Source organism: Cherax quadricarinatus, chromosome 84 (genome assembly GCF_038502225.1).
Source record: "Cherax quadricarinatus isolate ZL_2023a chromosome 84, ASM3850222v1, whole genome shotgun sequence".
Classification (NCBI taxonomy): domain Eukaryota; kingdom Metazoa; phylum Arthropoda; class Malacostraca; order Decapoda; family Parastacidae; genus Cherax; species Cherax quadricarinatus.
The window spans coordinates 8,274,702-8,297,091 of NC_091375.1; the positions used below are offsets into that span (position 1 = coordinate 8,274,702).

Genomic DNA, 22,390 nt, shown 5'->3' on the forward strand with positions numbered 1-22,390 from the left:
AGGATGTGCTCAAGATGAAATATGCAAAGATCAGAAACTAGTGAGGGTTAGAAGAATGCAAGAGGTGGCCAGTAAGGGAAGTGGGGAGTGGTCAAGGGGAAAAAAAAAAAAACAATAAAAATTGGTGTAATAAATATAGCAATTGCTGACAAAAAGTCAGAAAGTCTGTGTCAAAGGTGGGACTGTCGGAGAGGAGGAAATGTTGAATAATAATAATAAAAAAAAAAAAGGGGCTGTGAGGAATCAAGACTCCACAATTTTAGTGCAATTTAGGAGTCAGACTGACAGAAGAGGTAGGTGTGAAACACACACAACTGCCAAAAATATACCAACTCTACATTTACCCAGCTTTATTACTTCTATTTCCCATACACTATATTCATTATTATTATAATCAAAAAGAAGCACTAAACCTCCATGAGTCATACAGCGCAGCAGGGCAGGAAAGCAGGCAGGGGTATTGGGTAGCAAGAGAGAGGTATGATTATTAGGGCATGGAGTGAAGCAGGGCAGTGGATAGTGCAGGGGTAGAGGGTAGCAAGAGATTGAGGTAGAAAGGGCTGTGAGGAGTGCTAGTTATATTGTCATCAGAGTTTGTGCAGTAAATCAGTTGCTGTCAAAAAGCCAACGAGTGTGTCTGGGTTAAAGGAGGGTCCATCAGCAAGAAGGGAAGGTAAAGTAAGGGAAGTAGAGCGGTGATGACATTGGAGGTAAATTCTGTGTGCTTATTAATAGAGTGGGCAGTGCAACAGAATATGGGTAACAGAGACCAGAACCTGACAATTATCAGAGTGGAACAGGGCACCTCTCCACGAGATACCCGTGAATAAGACGAGTGTAGCCGATGCAAAGACGGGAGAGAGCAGTCTCCCAACCTCGACACTGATAAGGAGATGGCCAGAAACCTATACTCGGTTTAATAGAATGTAGTTTATTATAGAGCAGATCAGACCAACGGGTGCAAAGGCGAGTAGCAATTACAACAAAATACACCTGCCATCCGACTTACGACCGAGTTCGGTTCCGAGAAACCTGTCGTAAGTCGAAATGGTCGAAAGTCGAACTTTACTACTGAATATCAAAAAAACATGTTTGTAATGACTATTTTATTGTTTTATTTTGGTATTTCATGTTTTACTTTACTTTTTATGCTGTTAGTACTGTATTTTATACTGTAAGGTTTAGGATAAACACTGTGTACAACACAAATAGTTGTTTATTTCCCAGAAATTTGGCATAAAAAACACGGTCGTTAGTCGAGTGGTCGTAAGTCGAGCAGGTCGTAAGTCGGATGGTAGGTGTAGTCCGAATAGAACACCTCTATTAAACTGGGAGGTCATGTACTGCTGATCATGCAGCAGTGTTTGCCTACTCATTGCCATTCATCTTCATTGATTTAGCTTTTTCCAAAGAATGAAATCCTACAGTCTACACTCATTTAGGCCTCAGCACTGCATACTCGTCAAAATACATTGCTTTTTTAAAGAGATTCAATAGTTTAAAAGCTAAATACAGGTAGACCCCACTTTACAGTGCTTCTCTATGGCATTTTGCTAATGCAGCAGTTTCCAATTATGTATACCCATTCTTCATTTATTCAGACTACGTACTTACAATATATTCACCACTCGCTAAGGGCAAAAATATTTTAAAGAAAGTAATGTGTGTACAGTATTTGCATTATTTAGGCCTAACTTTATTGCTCACTTAACATAGGATAAACATGTTATCAGGCTTTTATATATGCATTTGAAGTTAAAACAGGTTGTTTCACTTTACAGCAATTTTCAGTTTACAGCAGTAGCCCAGAACCTAACCTGCTGTTAAAGTAGGGCCTGCCTTTATCTACTGTTTATGTGCTTGGAATTTCCTCTTTCTATGGGACAATAAAACATATTCCATATTCATAGTATATTCTGATCTTTTAAGATATATGTATACCATACAATCAGTTCAGTAGATAATCCAGCCTAATCAAAAATGTGTACAACAAACCATCTTAAATAGGAGACTACAATAACAAAACTGTACAGGAACAAAGGTATTTATATATATATCCTATGAATTATATATCTATGGCTTAGTGCTTCTCATGACTATAATAATAATAATAATAATAAAATATATCCTATACACGTTGACCTCTTAGCTTTATGACAAGGTCCTTTCCTCTTTACTTTAGAAGGGGACATTGCAGGTCTTCATCTGTGTGAGAGTTTGTGCACTCTCAAACTCTCACACGATGCATGTACATGCACATATGCAGGCATGCACACACTCACTCTTGAAGTATTTGAATTAAGGATTTGGTTCTTAGATTATCAATTAAGGGATGCACTAAATTGGATCTTCCCCCCACCCCCCAAAAAAAAGTTCTGCATTGCTCTAAAATAAATTTCCTCTAATTGAAACATTTTTAGGGATAACCGATGCCTGTGATGCAGAAATCTCCCCATGGAAACTAGTTTCAACAAACTGATATGCATTTCTTCCAAACATCTGCCAGAATTTTTTTTAACACACCAGCCATGTACCACCAAAACAGGGTAACCCAAAAAGAAAGAGGAAAGCACTTTCACCATCATTCATTCATTCAGTCACTGTCGTGCCTGCAATGTGCTGACATCACAGTTCAGATGACACTGCAACATTGTGTGCACCCATATTAACAATGATACTGAAGAACATTAACAAAGTTAAACCTGACAGCCTCAGACTCATAACTCAAGTGCACATATTGTTAAAATGAACAAGGAACATTCCTTTATGGTCTATTTTTATTAAAGTACTTTTATTTACTATACAGTACTGTGTTGTATTTTAACAATCAATTTCTTCTGAGAAGAAATATTTTCTGGAATGTATGCTAAATGTTAATGATAAATTATGAAGTGATATGGAGCAAGAGCAGTCACTGCAATACACTGCAGTATTTTGGGGGATGTTACCAATACCCATACACTATGGCAAATATCTGAACAGAGCTATAATGGTGCTTGGGGTGTTAAGTTTTATACACAAAGTTACATGTAAAACAGAATATTTTGCAGACTTTTTCTAAAACTCACCAACAATAAAAATTTATTTAGGATAACCCAATAGCATAAATGTAACAAATTTTATGCAAAATGGGTCGGCAACAACAAAAATTTACCGCATGCTCTCTGCCCCTCTCGAAACTATTGGCATAAATCGAGGATATACTCTTATCTTCAGTGGCAGAACTGTATTCAACTAATGCACATTTCAAATGTTTTTTTTTTCCATGCAGCATCCTCCAGTAATGAAATTGAGAGAGATCAACAAACTTTTATTATTATACTGGACACAAGTATATAAGCATCACATGCAACTCTGGAAAATTACAGTAGAGAATGGAAAAAAAAATGAAAAAAGTAAAGTAGAAGAAATGTAGAGTAAAAGAATATAGAAAAAAAAAAACAGAAGAAATAGAACATTAAAGAGTGAAAGATGCAAAAGTAGAGAAACCATTGATGAAATGTCCACTAACAAAACAAAACCAGTGTGTCTTAAAACCAGAACATTTCCTGCACCGCATCATTCAGAGTTCATGCAGCACCAACAATAAATTAAATTTTCTAATAAATACTTTTAAATAAATATTCAAAACAATCCAGAAGATAACATTTTAAAAATGACAATTAGTCACAATGAATTGTTCTTAAACTTTGGAAAAAAACTTGTTGAGCTCTTTAAATATGGACTTAATTACTTTCCTGGTAAAATTTTAGCAAAATACAGTTAATATCAAATTGACAAGTCTCTAAATAATAAAAAGAAAATAGTAATTGCAAAAGATTAAGTAACATCAACAGTTAACCATCACTTTAAGTACAATTCTATACACATTCAATACAAGGTGCTGCATAACCTGTTCTAAATATTTCATTGATGTAGAACTGCGAGAGATCTGTTACTCAAAAGCATTAAAACAAAAAAAAAACAAAAAATTCCACTATGGATAAGCTGCAACTATGTATTAAGAATACACACACTGACTATGTCCTAAGTCACAAGAAATTATTTTGTAACAACAATTTTGTTATGATTCATAAACAAGCTTCATATAATAATTTTCAAAAATCAAAATAGATTCACTTATAAAACTGACCATACCCAAAAAAACAAAAACCCAATATATGGCTGCTGATATCTGCATAAATCGCACATGTGCATGTACCATGAAGTAGGTAACTAGGCACCACTTTTAGAAATGAGCTTAATAACATTAGTGGAATTAAAAAATAACTCTGGGTAAAGAATGATACCTAATGCAGAATAGTCTTCAAACTTGAGTAAAGGCAACTTGTTTCTAACTACTAGCACTTGATTAATAATGCCAGCACGGTTACCATCCATCATCTGACCATCTAGGATATTGCTTTGGCTTCTGGGATGAATGTCTCCCAAACTTTTGTAATCTGTTGGAAAGAAACAAGGAAAAATTTATTTTCACCTGGAAATGGCATCTCAACAATCATGGTTTCCTACCGGTACATACTTTAGTATATTATGTGAAAAAAAAACTGCAGCCAAGCAGCAGTAGGTATTCAGAACAAGTGCATTTACACTAGCAACATCTAATACCAATCAATGACATCTTACCATTAGAAGAAACCCAGCTTGACACAAAAGGATTTACTAAATATTATTGTATCCTTGGGATATCTGGAGATTAGTCTAATATTTCTTCTATGTTACAATTTAAAAAGAAACTTGCTTATTTCCATATTTAAATAAATACTGCAACTCTTAGGCAGCATAACTCTTACTATGGACTTTCATGGTAAACAAATTTGCAAGGTAGTATAAATGAAGGTACTAATTAAGAACATGAGAGAATGAGCACAACTGAAAGAAGCTGCATATCTAGGGGTGTTCCAACAACTTTGTATATCTAACTTGTCACCAATTCTTATAACAACTGTGTCATGTATTTACTGAAAATATGGTCCTGTCATTGTCAAATATAAGGGCCACTATTATCATGTCTTGAAAGATAATATAAATTTGAGATAAATATTAAAGTACAAACAATGTATAATACAATAGTAGAAATGCACAGATAAATTACAAATTAACTAAATACGTACAGTAGTTCAATATTTTAAATATTTTCTTTATTACTCTGGTCATTTCAGAGGATTGATAACCTTAAAAAAAAAAAGAAAAAAAAAACTTGAACCATTATTCACTATCACTGTCTTGCTAGATGCACATAGATACTACAGCTCAGATGCCTGTCCACACTGCAAATATCCTGAACCACTTTCCTTTAGAGTACAGGCACTGTACTTCCCCACCTCCGGTACTCAAGTCAGGCTAATCAGTTCCCCTGAATCCCTTCATAAACTGTTACCTTGCTCTCACTCCAACAGCTTATCAGGTCACAAAAAAACATTTGCCTGCATTTGCTCCTAACACGCTCATGCTCACACATGCCTCCTGGATATTTTGAAGATGTCATATATACTCAATAATAACCCACATGGGAACATAAACTTGATAGATTAATTGATTTGTATATTTTGATCCCCTTCTAGGATCCTCTTCAACAGATAAATAAGAGGATCCCAGAATAGGATCAAAATATACAGACCAATTAATATTCTGATATTTTGTCTTCATGTGGCTTATTATTGAGCACTGACAAGTGTGCATTACACTTCAGTTATCCATGTAGTATATAAATCATCAGGAAGTATTGCTTCCAACTCAACTATTCATCTTAACCCCCATTATCCTACACAATTTACCAAAATGTTACTAACACAGAATACAGAACATACTAACATAGCATACAGAAGTCACCTTGTGCAACACCCAGACAACACTGGTTAACAGATCCAGTACACACAACACTAACTACTTTGCCTAGTTTAAGCCAAAACTTGTGGTAAGAAAATGAACCATTCTATCTTTTAACTAGAAATAAGAGTATTCTACTTCAAAAAGGAACATTTGAATATACAAGGGCCCCGCATGTACAGCAGGTTAGGTTCCGAACTACTGTCGTAGAGTGAAAATTGCTGTGAAGTGAATCACAGCTTTTCTCACTTTCAAATGAATATAAAAGCCTAATAACATAATAACACTCATATATTAAGTGAGCAATATAGATAGGCATAAAAACTGCACATACAGTACACACATTACTTCTTTTTATTTTAACACATTGAGTGTTTCCCACCGAGGCAGGGTGACCCAAAAATAAAGAAAAAAAATTCATCATTCATCACTTTCATCATCATTCTTACATAATCACTGTCTTTGCAGAGGCATTCAGATACTACAGTTTATACGTCACTCCAAACAGTCAATATACCACACCTCTTCTTTAAAGTGCAGGCACTGTACTTCCTACCTCCAGGACTCGAGTCTGGCTAACCAGTTTCTCTGAATCCCTTCACAAAATATTACCCTGCTCACACTCCAATTGCTTATTACATTACTACGTCTTCTTTCAACGCACCGGCCATATCCTACCAAGGCAGGGTGGCCCAAAAGGAAAAATTAATGTTTTTTTTACATTTAGTAATAAATACAGGAGAAGGGGTTACTAACCCCCTGCTCCCGGCACTTTAGTCGCCTCTTATGACACACATGGCTTAAGGAGGAAGAATTTTCTTCCACTTCCCCATGGATATAGGCAGAAATAAACAAAAACAAGAACTAGTAAGAAAAATAGAAGAAAACCCCGAAGGGTGTGTACATGTATGCTTGTACATGCATGTGTAGTGTGACTTAAGTGTAAGTAGAAGTAACAAGATGTACCTGAAATCTTGCATGTTTACGAGACAAAAAAAGATACCAGCAATCCTACCAACATGCAAAACAATTACAGGCTTTCGTTCTACACTCACATGGCAGGACGGCAGTACCTCCCTGGGCAGATGCTGTCAACCAACCTATTACCTTACCTTTAAATATTTTCGTCCTTAGCTTACAGGAAGTGGTGAATATATTTATTGTAGGAAATCTGAATAAATGAAGAATGGGTATAATTAACCCTTTGAGTGTCGAGACCCCTGCTCGCAAACTTGCTCACCGTGTGTAAGAATTAAAAAAAAAAAAATGAAACAATAGAGGATCTTTTTCTGAAGGTAATGAAATCAAAAGTTTTAACTGTGATAAAACACCTCAATTACTGGGAAAGCTTGAAGTTCCTCAACCTGTACACCCTAGAATGCAGGCGAGAGAGATACAAGATTATATACACTTGGAAAATCCTAGAGGGATTAGTACCACACTTGTACATGAAAATCACTCCCTATGAAAGCAAAAGACTTGGCAGCGATGCGACATCTCCCAATGAAAAGCAGGGGCACCACTAGCATGATAAGAAAACACAATAAGTGTGAGGGGCCTAAAACTGATTATCTTTATCAGCAAAAATTTTAATATTATCATACCACTAGATAGCACATCCATGGATGGTTGCTGTGTACCAAGCTTTTATTATACATTCAGCGAATCTCTAAACACCTCGCATTTGTGTAAAGGACATTTATTAGTATAAATGTCCTCTACACCACTGGTAACATGTCACACACTATTCTCTTCCTGTAATATCTAACCAATTTCTTTCTATTTCAACACTGAAATTAAGTTTAACCTGCTCAATATATTTGTTGTACCAGAGTTTCAACTACTGGTAAGTGGAATAAATCTTAATACCTGGTACAGCATCCTTCACTTCACTACCAAATTCAGCATTAAAAAATAATGATAATTACCAAATAATGATATCAACTTTTAATACTTTAAAAGTTAATTAGTATAGTAGTAGTATAGCAAAATTCAATTGTACCAAAGGTGACAATGACAGCACAGTAAATCTCTAACAACTAACATTATTTAACTGGAGATGCATCAACTATTCATTATTTTGAACTGAAAGAAGGACGTAAAATTTACAAAGTATGTATTTTGACCCAGGATATTTTTTAATCATGGGGAAGCACTAAACCCAAAGAGGCCATACAGAACAAGGGAAATGAAAAGCAGTCACATTCAGTTCAAAGGAATGATATATCCAGTTCCTTGTGTTTAAGAGCACCTCACCAGCATCAAAGCATCTTACTAGAGAGGATTTTAGGTCATTCAGTACCTTACATGCAAAAATTAAATACAACCATACACTAACATTTGCAAGGCAAAAATATAATCTTTTCAAACAAGCACATGTACAAAAAATATTATTACACTAACACAGTAATCAGCATAAATTTGTAATAAAAACTAGGTCATTAACATCAAAAGAAATCCAGAAAATTTCTTTGAGGTTCATTTATTTCACTATATATCAGTGAAACTGGTTAACAAGATTTAAATCTTTGAGGTGGAGGATACAGTGCCTGCACTCTGAAGGAAGGATGGGGATATTTGCAGCCTGGAAGGGCTCCTGAACTGTAATGTCAGCATGCCTCTGGCAAGACGCTAACAAAATAAGTGATGGTCAAGTGTGCTTTTTTTTCTTTTTCAGATCACCCTATCTTGTGGGAGACAGCCAGTGTGTTAAAAAATAAGTAAATAAATACACAAGCTGGTAATTAAACAAGTAAACAAGTAAATAAATAATTATAATAAAAAATATAAATACAGCCTCTCCTCACTTAACAACGGAGTTCCGTTCCCAAGACCACATTGGTAAACGAATTTGTCGCAAAGTGAGGAGCATACTATAATGATAGTGGGTTTGTGTCAACCATATTTGATACTGTTTTAATGTCATCTTTGCACCATTTATAACATTTTTAGTATAATTTTAAAATGTTTATACAGTAGTGTACTGTATATTGTAATAAACAGAATAGATGAAATTAGCTCTAGTGTAAACTATTTAGGTTTGCACACTGGTCAGAGAGCCCGTAGTAAGTCTGAGTCATCGGTAAATGAGTACGTCGCTAAGTGAGGAGAGGCTGTAATAATTAATATGTTATGTTATCATTGTTGTGACTGACTGCTAGTAAGTTTCCATTATTAAGGCAACAGTAAAATATTACAGCATTAATGGTGTTACCTGCTGCTGTGATGTCATCAGAGCTTCCAAGTACTTGATGATCATATCCTTGAAGTCCTTCACACGTACCACTTCAAACTGTTCCATCTCTTTCTTTATTGCTCGAGAAATCCTCTCGAACTCCTCCTGGCTCCTTTCCACCTTTCCTTCCCACTGAAAGATAATTACCTTATGTCAAACCTTTACATGTAAGACAGTAAGCTAAATAACAATGGTTGGCAGCAAACATAACTTGAACACAAATTTCATCAAAATAAAGGCTCTGAATGTCTTTAAAATAATGTAGCAGTAAAGTGTTAGCTCTGGCTTGTTTAATCAACACAGTACGATTGCGGTAACTAGTGACATGGTCCTCAGATAAATAGAGAAACTAAAACCTAACAAATCCCCAGGCCCTGATGAACTGTTTGCAAGGGTGTTAAAGGAATGTAAAGAGGAACTAAGCATACCTTTGGCTAATCTTTTTAACGTATCACTACAAAGTGGCATAGTGCCTGATAAGTGGAAAATGGCAAATGTAATACCTATTTACAAGGCAGGTGACAGGTCTTTGGCTTTGAACTATAGACCAATAAGCCTTACCTCCATAGTGGGAAAATTTATGGAATCATTTGTCTCCTTTGTATAAAGGCAAAGGGGACAAAAGAGAGTGCAAAAATTATAGGGGGATAAGTGGAACAGAATTCTTCCTCCGTAAGCCATGAGTGTTGTAAGAGGCGACTAAAATGCCAGGAGCAAGGGGCTAGTAACCCCTTCTCCTGTATAAATTACTAAATGTTAAAGGAAAAACTTTTGTTTTTCCTTTTGGGCCACCCCGCCTTGGTGGGATACAGCTGGTGTGTTGAAAGAAGTCTGTTGAGTATACCTGGTAAAGTGTATGGTAGAGTTATTATTGAAAGAATTAAGAGTAAGACGGAGAATAGGATAGCAGATGAACAAGGAGGCTTTAGGAAAGGTAGGGGGTGTGTGGACCAGGTGTTTACAGTGAAACATAAGTGAACAGTATTTAGATAAGGCTAAAGAGGTTTTTGTGGCATTTATGGATTTGGAAAAGGCATATGACAGGGTAGATAAGGGGGGCAATGTGGCAGATGTTGCAGGTGTATGGTGTAGGAGGTAGGTTACTGAAAGCAGTGAAGAGTTTTTACGAGGATAGTGAGGCTCAAGTTAGAGTATGTAGGAAAGAGGGAGAATACTTCCCAGTAAAAGTAGGCCTTAGACAAGGATGTGTGATGTCACCGTGGTTGTTTAATATATTTATAGATGGGGTTGTAAGAGAAGTAAATGCAAAGGTCTTGGCAAGAGGCGTGGAGTTAAAAGATAAAGAATCACACATAAAGTGGGAGTTGTCACAGTTGCTCTTTGCTGATGACACTGTGCTCTTGGGAGATTCTGAAGAGAAGTTGCAGAGGTTGGTGGATGAATTTGGTAGGGTATGCAAAAGAAGAAAATTAAAAGTGAATACAGGAAAGAGTAAGGTTATGAGGATAACAAAGATTAGGTGATGAAAGATTGGATATCAGATTGGAGGGAGAGAGTATGGAGGAGGTGAATGTATTCAGATATTTGGGAGTGGACGTGGACGTGTCAGCGGATGGGTCTTTGAAAAATGAGGTGAATCATAGAATTGATGAGGGGAAAAGGGTGAGCGGTACACTTAGTAATCTGTGGAGACAAAGAGCTTTGTCCTTGGAGGCAAAGAGGGGAATGTAGTTTTACCAACGCTCTTATATGGGTGTGAAGCATGGGTGATGAATGTTGCAGCGAGGAGAAGGCTGGAGGCAGTGGAGATGTCATGTCTGAGGGCAATGTGTGGTGTGAATATAATGCAGAGAATTCGTAGATTGGAAGTTAGGAGGAGGTGCGGGATTACCAAAACTGTTGTCCAGAGGGCTGAGGAAGGGTTGTTGAGGTGGTTGGGACATGCAGAGAGAATGGAGTGAAACAGAATGACTTTGCGAGTGTATAAATCTGTAGTGGAGGGAAGGCGGGGTAGGGGTTGGCCTAGGAAAGGTTGGAGGGAGGGGGTAAAGGAGGTTTTGTGTGCGAGGGGCTTGGACTTCCAGCAAGCGTGCGTGAGCGTATTTGATAGGAGTGAATAGAGACAAATGGTTTTTAATACTTGACGTGCTGTTGGAGTGTGAGCAAAGTAACATTTATGGAGGGATTCAGGGAAACCGGCAGGCTGGACTTGACAGATGGGAAGTACATTGTCTACACTCTGAAGGAGGAGTGTTAATGTTGCAGTTTTATAACTAGTGTAAAGCACCCCTCTAGCAAGACAGTGATGGAGTGAATGATGATAAAGTTTTTCTTTTTCGGGCCACCCTGCCTTGGTGGGAATTGGCCGATGTGTTAAAAAAAAAAAAAAAAAAAAAGGACAAACAGTGTTAGCAATAATGCCAAAAGGGATGTTGGGTTCTTAATGAGGCAAGTAGCCTGTTGAAGAGTGGTACCCTCTCAGAGAGAAGGCCCTTACTCCTAGCCATAAACCACTCAACCCTCACCATTGAACTGAGGTGACCCAGTATAAGGTGGCAATAATATTTTAGCAATTTTTTAACATGGAAAAGTTTTTCCACAACAAGGCTGTGGCTCACTGGAATTCAATGATAAAGTAGTTCATGACAAATCTAATAATTTAAAAAATCAGCACTTATAGGGCACTATGAGCATGGTTTCTTTCCTCTAAGTGATAAGTAGGTTGACGACACTTATACACAAATCTTACCTCTGCCACCTCCTCCTGAGCCTGTTGCACTTTATCCATTCGACCAGCTAACTCAGCCTTGGCCTTGGCTTCACGTTTCTTGGCCAACATTGCCTGGGCATGCTGCCATGTCTGGAACAACTTGACTCGTTCATGGAACACATCCTGTATGAAGAAAAAGGGTCATTCATCACAACCAGTTATGTAACAAAACATTCTATCGGGTTCTCTATACCAGCTACAGAAACTCATTAACAAAATGGGTAAAAATCATAAAACCTATTTAAACATTCTGTACAGACGAGAATGAGACTATGTTGAAGAGGAAAGAATATGATGTAAACAGAAATGAATGGAAACTTGAAAGATCAAACATTGTTACAGACTACATTTGACTTAGCTTAAGTTTTGTAGTCAAATGAAAGATACAGCACACGTGCTAATATAATGTAATATAATACAGAAGGAAGAGGAGGTATGAAAAGAAGAAAGAATGGGGTGGGGAAGGGATGGGGTAAAAGTTGTCAGATTTGACCATGGAATTTACATTTTAAGTACGTACAAGAAAGAGTGTAGGAGTTGTCTAGTTAAGACTGGTAAATATAGGTTGAAGCAAAATCAAGTCCAACCAACCAGTTTCTCTGAATCCCTTCATAAATGTTACTTTTCTCACTGATTACCAGAATGAGATGCTTGTGCAACATCTGTTTTACATATATCTCATTTATCAAGGAGACAGGAGCCCTTTTTCAAAGGTAAAGAGAAAAGCTTTAAGTTCCTTCCTCTCTGGGTCACCCTGCTTCACTGAGAGATGACTGGGGTGTTAAAAAAAAAGAAAATGGTTAGAGTGTAGCTTCTACCTTGATAGTGCACCACAGAATTAGGAATCTAATGTGCGATAGACTTTCACTGTCAGAATTACAACCTTTCAAAAGTAACATCCATGGGTAAGCTGACCCCAAACATTTTTGCCGAAATATTTGGTCCTAAAATCTGGAACTATACATGGATATATAGGGTACTGATGGGTATATAGCCTGGAGGGACTGACCACCTCCAATACTATTTATCCAAGGCTGATGGACTGATTACATCTTTTCTTCACTACTACACCTGCTGCCTCTATATCAAATAAGGAAGTCTACTGTGTGGGTGAAACATTTCAACAATAAAGATACCCAACTGTTGCACGTGTACAGGTGTCTTACTCATCAACCTGTCAGTATTTTATATCACTTTCAACATATAAGGTATTACCTTGACAGCACCAATGAGGTGGATGTAATCTTTGGTGGTCTCACTCAGCAGATAAAAATCAGCATCTGCCTACAGAAGAAAAACCATTAGTCTCAACCAAATTAGTTAATATAAAATGTCAAAAGCATTTGCCTAATCAGCTTATTTATAATAATTTTCAGGTTCAGCAGCCATTTTTAAAAAATTAATTCAAACTCTGTTAAATTGTAACCAAACTCAAATGCCAAACTATTGTAAACAAAAACATTTAAATTAGAATTTTGGAAACTAGTATAGTAAAATAATAATACTACAGATCTGTATTATACATAATGACAAGGACCACAGGACCATATGCAAAAAGCACTGTGGGACTCCAACACAACATCCATCAACCCATGAAATCCACCGTAGATTTTTTTTTTTTCGAGATCTCACTACAAGACAATAAACTGGCAGACAGATTTACAATACCACACCAGGTGGTAACAATGAACTGTCTGACAAATCTTAAGAAATACTGCAAAAAGCCATTAAGAAATGTATATAAAACACAGCAAAGCATTACACTGGTCATATAGCACCTGGGGAATGAGAGGTAATCAAGTTCAACCAAAGTAGGGGGAGAGCAAGTCCAGTTCCTTAGATCAAGAGCCCCCCATTGACATCAATGCACCATGAAGGGTGTTTTTGATTTGAAAACTCCAGTCGAGTTGAATCCCCCAAATTCAAAAACATAATTCACACTTTTGTTATCAAACATTTTCACTAATGGGTTTTGATTATTCACGTATGTGAGGTGAGCATTTCCAGGTGCTTGGCATATGACCCCTAAATTAATAACTAAGGAAACTATACAAATTTTTTTACAAAATGCTCAATGACTTCCTGACACCTTTCCTTTGATATACCTTTGAAGAGTTTCGAGAGTTTCATTACTCTTGGGGCCCAGCCATGGGCCAGGCTCGTCAGATGCTTGCCTGCTCAACCAGGCTGTTGATGCTGGCGGACTTCTGGCCCACATATTCATCACAACCTGGTTGATCTAGCACCTGGTGAAAATACTTGCCCAGTTTCCTCTTGAAGGCTTCTACACTTGTTTCAGCCATGTTTCTGATATCTTCTAGTAAGAAGTTGAATAGTCTGGGACCTCAGATGTTGATACAGTGTTCCCTTATTGTCCCCACTGCACCCCTGCTCCTCACTGGGTTTATTTTACACTTCCTCCCATATTTCTCACTCCAGTATGTTGCTATGGCGAGTGCAGATTTGGGACCAGGCCCTTGAGTACTTTCCAGCCCATGATATTTTCTTTCTGGTCATTCTTCCTTGTAAATGTCATTATTATCCACATAACAGCAATATTTAAAGTTGTGGTCTTTAACACAAAAAGAGCTTAAATCTTAAGCAAAATTATCGTGGATGTAATTTTGTATTATTCACAAATTCTAAATTCACTGGATCCTTAGAACATAATTCCCACAAATCTGCAGACTTAAATCTATCAAGTTTACTAAGCTGTGATCATCTTAAAATTCATACAAGAAAATAAATAGATAGGCATATTATATTTATACAAAGTTTTGGAAAGAGTGCCTTATTAACCCTTAAACTGTCCAAATATAGATCTAAGTTTTTTCAACATTTGAAAGTATGTAAAAGTATTTTTTTTTTTTTTTACATTTGAAAATATGTAAAAACTTTTATCTATTTTTTTTATTTGAAAATATGTAAAAAAATGTAGATCTACTTTTGGAGTACTACGCATGTGAATGTAGATCTGCTTGGACAGTTTAAGGGTTAAGGATTGCTCTGGGAACTGCAAGACAGCATGAATAAAAGAAAAAACCACAAGAATAGAACAAACAGCAAAATAGATCAAAAGTTTTTATGAGTTAATGTCACTAACAGGATGCAACAAGCACCACAACCTACCTTTGTAACATCTACAATTCACAAACAATTTGCCAAAATAAATAAATAATGACATGAATGTGCCTGAAGATGATACAAAGATTTTATGCAAGATAAGCCTAAAACCTGAATCTCTAATATAGCCAGGACAGGATGAGAGATGATGAACCTTATTGTGTACAAGTGCCATCCTTCAAACACTATTTTCTATATTTTAAATTAGGTAATTTTAATTTAGGTTAGGTTACATAATACCTATAAAAACATAATCAGCCACTTGCAAGAGAATTACAAAAACCAACCACGACGCGTTCTGCAATTAGGTTGTCAAGCAACAATAGGTAATGTTCAAATCTCAATGGTTATCATTCATCATGCGAGACAGTGATGGACAAAGAAGAATCACAGTCATCAATGATGAAAGACTATCACTGGAACATCATATTAATAATGGTATCTTCAGAAACTATTTAACATTTCAAAGATTAATGGATGAACTTACAGAATATGTGAATGAGGTTAAAGGATAAATGGATGAAGTGGAAGCATAAAGATATGAAGAAATCTAATGCTGACAAAAGCCACAATGTCAATATGAGTAAATGTAAACAAATTTCATGAAGAATATAACACATGGTACCATACCCAGAACATCTGGTAGGAATTATACAAAAAATTATCACCATGAGATCACATTAATCCATAGTGAAGAACTCGAATGCAATGCGTTTGTGGTAAACATAGCCTTGAACTATTTTCTTTTCTGTATCCCACCGGGGAAGGGTAAATTAAAATATACAAGTTTTTCTTTTTAAATTTAGTAATCTATACTAAAGAAGGGGTTAGTAGCCCCCCCTTGCAGCCTTGAGTTATATGGATGATAAAAGAGTACTGAACAGGCAGAGCATACTTGAGCATGATGAATGGTGTGTGTTCTCTCTGTAGACTCTGCCAGCTGGTGTAGTGCTCTACTAAGAGAGGAGTGTTCCTCTACACTACTTAAAACAGCTGCAGATTTGGCAAATGCAGCGGTGCTTGTGGCCAGTTCTCGACGATATGCCACCAAACCATCCATGGCAGCATTGAGCTTGCGAAGCTGAGAGTCGAGGCTCTCGATCTGCTGTGTCTTTTCCTCAAACCACTGTTAACAAACAAAAAATACAAATTATTTTATTAACATAATAGTACTGTCAAGCTATTTTTGGCTATAGTCTACAGATGTACGTAAAAGAACAGGATGGATGTTAAGTTCCATAAACTTCAGAAACTATACAGTACGTACTAATACACATCAACATAAGCTTCTATACATCAAAAGACCATTATTCTTCTGTAAAACTATCTATAATTATCCCTCAACAAATTTTTGGTCACTGAATAACTGAAATGAGGATTGCTAAAAACAGCATTAGTTTATATTTTAAGTTTAACCCTTTGAGGGTCCGACCTGTAGTTCTACAGCATTGAAGCCAGGGTGCAAGCAGTAGATTTACATCATGAGCTCAGCTCACTTAGATAAGCTTTGAGTGGTAAATCTGGGCCTAGATATGAAAGAATGCATCTATGTAGTAAGTGTGCACCATATAAAATAAATCCTGCAACACTAAGTGCATAACGAGAAACAGACTTTTTTTTTTATTAAAACAGTAACTTTGCGGTGTATTATTTATGTTTTTTATGGTTGTATTCGCAGTTTCTTGGTCTCATCTGATAGAATGGAAGATATATTACAGAAAGAGATGATTTTGATAGGTTTTAGCAATGAAAATGGCTTGAAACCGAGCTCAAAGTGGCAGAAATGTTTGATTTTTGCCGATGTTCAAGAGTAAACAAATCACGTCACGCGTCCAATACACATCAGATGGTGGGTCTAAAGTGTGTTCACGAATGCGCTGATATTATTTATACAATTATTACAGCATTGCATAACAGTAAATGTTTATTTTTTTGGTGTGAATAAAAATTCTTTGTGAATAAAAAAATCAAAGTGGAATTCATTTGTAAAGCCTGGAAACATAACTAATAAATAGAGGAATGTTATTTTAGTGCCAGGAATGCCTGCATTGTTTATTCCAGATCCTATTTTGAAATTGAAATATTTTGAACTGTGTGAAATTGTCCAAATTACTGATTTCCAATCATTTTATTGGGTATTTGAAATAGTTGAGTAGGCGATTTCTTGTGCTCAATTGATGAAATAGAATACTAGCGAAATAGCTAAGAATTTAGTTGACTGGAATAATGCAATTGGCTTAAAATAGTTGTCAAAGTGGGCAAAAATCGCCGATATATAAATATCAGATGCAGTAAAATTCATTGTATTGTCGTTTCATCAATTTACCATCAAATTCTGTACTTTTTGTTTTATTACCTTCAGAAAAAGATTCTTTACCATTTCATAAGAAAAAATATTTTTTTTTTTAAATTCTTGGACCCTGTGGACAGGGCGTAGCTCTAAGGCTTGGACCCCCTAAGGGTTAATATTATAAATAATTGCTCATCTCACAGAAGCGAGTTTAATTTCTATCTTTACAAGCAGTTAACTATACAGTGGACCCCCGCATAACGATGGCATCACATAGCGATTATTTCGCATACCGCTTACTTTAATTGCAAAAATTTTGCCTCACATACCGCTTAAAAACCCGCTTACCGATTTTCGTCCGAGACGCGTCCAATGTGCGGCCTGAGCCACGCTCACATGTTCCGCCGGTGGCATTGTTTACCAGCCAGCCTCCGCGGTAACATCCAAGCATACAATCGGAATATTTCGTAATATTACAGTGTTTTCGGTGCTTTTTCTGGAAAATAAGTGACCATGGGCCCCAAGAAAGCTTCTAGTGCCAACCCTACAGCAATAAGGGTGAGAATTACAATAGAGATGAAGAAAAAGATCATTGATAAGTATGAAAGTGGAGTGCATGTCTCCGAGCTGGCCAGGTTGTATAATAAACCCCAATCAACCATCGCTACTATTGGTGGTACAGCTGCTGCTGCTGCTGCTGCACTGTCAGCTGCTGCTGCTGCTGTAGCACCGTTGTTGGTGTGGCTTATTGAGAATACCAAGAAACAATTAACCCCAGAGGATTTGCCACCCAGGATAACCCAAAAAAGTCAGTGTCATCGAAGACTGTCTAACTTATTTCCATTGGGGTCCTTAATCTTGTCTCCCAGGATGCAACCCACACAAGTCGACTAACACCCAGGTGAACAGGGAAAAATTCCTGGAACTAGTGCTCATATTGGTGAATTTAAAGCCAGCAAAGGTTGGTTTGAGAGATTTAAGAATCGTAGTGGCATACACAGTGTGATAAGGCCTGTTCTGGAAGAAAATGCCAAACAGGACCTACAGTACTCAGGAGGAAAAGGCACTCCCAGGACACAGTGTCTCATCAGTCATTGCTGCATCTTCAATAAAGGTAAGTGTCATTTATTCTTCATTTAGTAGACTAGTACATGCACAATATATACTGTGCATGTACTACTCTACTATTGTGCATGTATCCTTCTCTTTGTGTGTGGGAAAATGTATATTTCATGTGGTAAAATTTTTTTTTTCATACTTTTGGGCGTCTTGCACGGATTAATTTGATTTCCATTATTTCTTATGGGGAAAATTCATTCACATAGCGATTATTTCGCATAACAATTACCCCTCTTGCACGGATTAAAATCGTTAACCGGGGGTCCACTGTATATTAACCCTTTGCCTGTTTCAGGCCCCTTTCTGAAACTGTCATTCTGTCACTCAATTTTTGAAAAAAAAAAATGATTTTTTCTTATGAAATGATAAGAGAATCTTTTCCCGATGGTAATGACACCAAAAGTTCGAAATTTGGTCGAAAACTCATGGAATTATGCTCCCGCGAAGTTAGCTGTCTCGGCGACATATGCGTATTGGCGATTTCGCCGACTTTGAGCCCTATTTTCAGCCAATTCCATTGTTCCAGTTGACCAAACTCATAGCTATTTCTTTAGAACTCCATTTTATCTATCAGCTGAGTACAAGAAACCTCCCATTTACTAATTTGGACTACCCAATATGGTGGTCAGAAATTGGCAATTTGGCCAATTTCACACAAACTAAAAAAGATGCCAATTTCAAAATAGGGTCCAGAATAAACAAGGTAGACATTCATGGCACTAAAATAACATATGCTCTGTTCATTAGTCACATCTCTAGGCCCCTCTTATATTATTGCTTTCTATTTTGATTTTTTATTTATACAAAAAAATACAAAATTTACTGTTATGCAGACTACTGCATTATTGTAAAAATGGTGTAAATAATATCAGTGCACTAGTGAAAGAATATTAGACTCCCCAGTTGACGTGTATTGGACGTGTGGTGTGATTTATTTACTCCTGAACATTGGTAAAAATCGAACATTTCCGCTACTTTGAGCTCAGTTTCAAGGTCGTTTTCATCGTCAAAGTAATGAAAATCATCTCTATTTCTGTAATATGTTTTCCATTTTATCACCTAAGACCATGAAAACGCGAATACAACGATAAATACTATACGAAAATACACCTCAAAGTCGGCGTTTTATTCCAAAAAAACGATCAGAGTTTTTTTTCTCATTACGCAAAGTGTGCTGCAGGATTTTTTTTATGTGGTGCACACTGACCACACAGACCCATTCTCTCACATGTGGGCCTACCAGCTTTCTCCCGCTTGATTTGAAGCCGCTAGAATTATTGAGTATATATACGTCAGAAACATTGGCTCGTAAGACGTATTTATACGTCGAAAACAGTCAAAGGGTTAAGTGACTAAGTGGATACACATTTCATTACTATTATTAATATTGTATAAGTTTAGAAGTAATGACATCAGAGTATTTTAATCCTGTTAAACACTTAAGAGCAATATTGTAATACATGTATAACTAACAGTATATTACAAGTATCCTATGAACAATTTAAAAAGATTATTTTTTTTTTTAATTTACAGCTGACAACAAACCCACAATTTCAAAAGGAAACTGCAGGTTACATTTTGATTCATTATGGCTCCAGTATCAAGTTCTGTCTAGAAGTTTCCTTTCAATTTTTTTTTTTTTTACTTGTTTTAGCCATGGTATTGTGACTTATTCTATATATTTTATACACTACAGAATTACAAATTCTAAACTTCACAACCTAAATGAATAACTAATAATTCACTGACTATTATATACTTGGCAACTTTCCACATAAAAATAAAGAGTATTACGAACATCTTGATTAAGTTGTCAGTATTTAGCAATACACAAATAACCAGTACATAGGAGAGAGGAGGTTACAACGACGTTTTGGTCTGACTTGGACTGAAATAGTGTCGTACCCTCCTCTCTCCTATGTGCAGGTTATCTACATATTGTTGCAGTCATGGTATTGTGCCTTTTTGTTCTTCAATATTTAGCAATCATATGGGCACATTTATCTTGCACAGCCATGAGTGACAGGTTGCACAGGTTACTACCAAAAAACAACTTGCATGGATTTACCTGTCCCTCCGTCTGGAAGCATGTGAGAAGGGCAGAAAAGTGCAGCTTAAAAGACAGACAACCAATTTGTATATTGGCCTTGATAATAAGGTGTTACCCAAGAACACGTCCTAACATGACGTTTCTTACCACTGTACAAGAAACTATTTTAGAGCAACACAAACACGAAAATAAAGCAAAGCTTGACAGTGTTCAGTACAACCTCGATTTAACGGACCCTGATTTAACAGTTTTCGAAGTTGGACAAAATCTGTGACCAGACAACATTCAGAAGCAACAAAGTCTATTAACTCTGGAATTGCCCTTTATTGTTACAGTCCACTGAGTAAATTTATTCTTGGATTTGATGAATTAAGTTCATTAACTCCAGAATTATCCATTACCGTTAAACGGAAAAACAATCATAATTCAGGTTTAACAGACAGACAATTGGCTTTAACGGACACTCCCTTCCACCCTATTAGTCCATTAAATCGAGGGGTTGCTGTGTAGCCCCATTCTCAACTGTACATTGCAGAAATTTAATTTCAGAAGAATAAGTCACAATACTGTGACTTGACAGATTCACAAGCCACAAATTGGAAATTAAAATGGTATCATTTTGATTATCATCAAATGAGAAGTGAAGAGGTACAAACCTGAATGGAAATCTACAGCATTACTTCTATGGTGAAAATTATATAAAATACTGACAAGTTGAAGAGTAAGGCACATGCAACAGTTGGGTATCTTCACTGTTGAAATGTTTCACTACACAGAAGGCTTCATTAGTCAAATACAGAGGAGCATGGAGCTAAACTCTTCTCCAGGCTGAGGGACTGACCACCTTAAACTATTTCTCCAAAGTTGATGGGCTGATTACATCATCTTCACCTCACCACTACTCCTGCTGCCTACACTACATTCTCCTCTATGTGACTGATGGAGCCTACCACACAGGCAAAACATTTCAACAATAAAGATACCCAGCTGTTGCACACGTTTCTTACTCATCAGCATTATTCTGTTCCTTGATGCTCATAACCACAGCACTGACTGCACAGCATTCATCTATTTTTATACCACAAGCTTAAACACACTGGCATATATGTCATTTCATTACTTTTCAAACAATGAACAATATGTTAGTGTTCTTTTATTTTTCTTTGTGACTTTTGCCATACCTGTGATCCTTGATTACCTTGAATTTGAAATTTCTCTTTTCTGCAATTTGCACCCTCACAGTATTTATAAAATCAGGAAGATAAGAATCCCCTGATTTCATAAATACTGTACTGCCTACTCCTAGACCCACATCTTCAGTGAAGATATACCTGTTTTGGCCTCGCTTAACTTTACAGATTAACACCCTTCACTCCCTGTTTATAAACATTTTTATTAACCTTGTATTTTATCAATCATGTAAGTAATCTGGTGAATGTTATTCCTGCCACTGATCCTTTGGGCATGTATTCTATTTCTTGTTCCCTTGTACTCTCCAATACACTGGTAACACTGGTTGCTTTTCTTTCCAGTGAATTAGAAGATAAGCAAAGGTGTTCTTTTCTCTCAAGTTTGTAATTTTAAACATACCATAATCTATTTCTCTTCAAAATTATCTTTCCCTTTATGAGCCTTCACTAATAGTTTATTGTTAAGTCAGTTCCTATACACAACTCGATTAATATGTATCTTTAGACTCAGGTTTGTGTTTGTTGATGCTTGCCTCCTCCAGTACATTATTAAATCATCTAATACACAAATAACCTGCACTTAGGAGACAAACTTATGACAACATTTTGGTCCACCCTGGAACATTAATGAGTCACACAAAAGCACGAAGGGAAGGGAGTTTCACCTCCCTCTCATTTTATATATCTTTCATCTTCTTTCAACATACTGGCCATTTCCCACCATAGCAGGGTGGCCCAAAAAGAAATACAAAAGTTTATCTTTTTAACTTTAGTAATGTATACAGGAGAAGGGGTTACTAGCCCCTTGCTCCCAGCATTTTAG

At 36.6% G+C, this 22,390-nt stretch overlaps 1 protein-coding gene across 3 annotated transcripts in view; it reads right to left on the minus strand.

Annotated features, from left to right (window-relative positions):
• Window positions 1-1,896: 1,896 nt before the first annotated feature.
• The window catches only part of Snx1 (sorting nexin 1), a 99,843-nt gene continuing 79,349 nt past the window's right edge, over window positions 1,897-22,390 (minus strand). For all 3 annotated transcript variants that reach the window (XM_070103022.1, XM_070103024.1, XM_070103023.1), the window contains 5 exons: window positions 15,814-16,044; window positions 13,011-13,079; window positions 11,775-11,918; window positions 9,044-9,196; window positions 1,897-4,442 (listed from right to left, as the gene is read on the minus strand). In XM_070103022.1, the coding sequence (XP_069959123.1) occupies window positions 4,392-4,442; window positions 9,044-9,196; window positions 11,775-11,918; window positions 13,011-13,079; window positions 15,814-16,044 (648 nt within the window). In that variant the 3' untranslated portion in view covers window positions 1,897-4,391. The remainder of the gene's footprint in view (window positions 4,443-9,043; window positions 9,197-11,774; window positions 11,919-13,010; window positions 13,080-15,813; window positions 16,045-22,390) is intronic.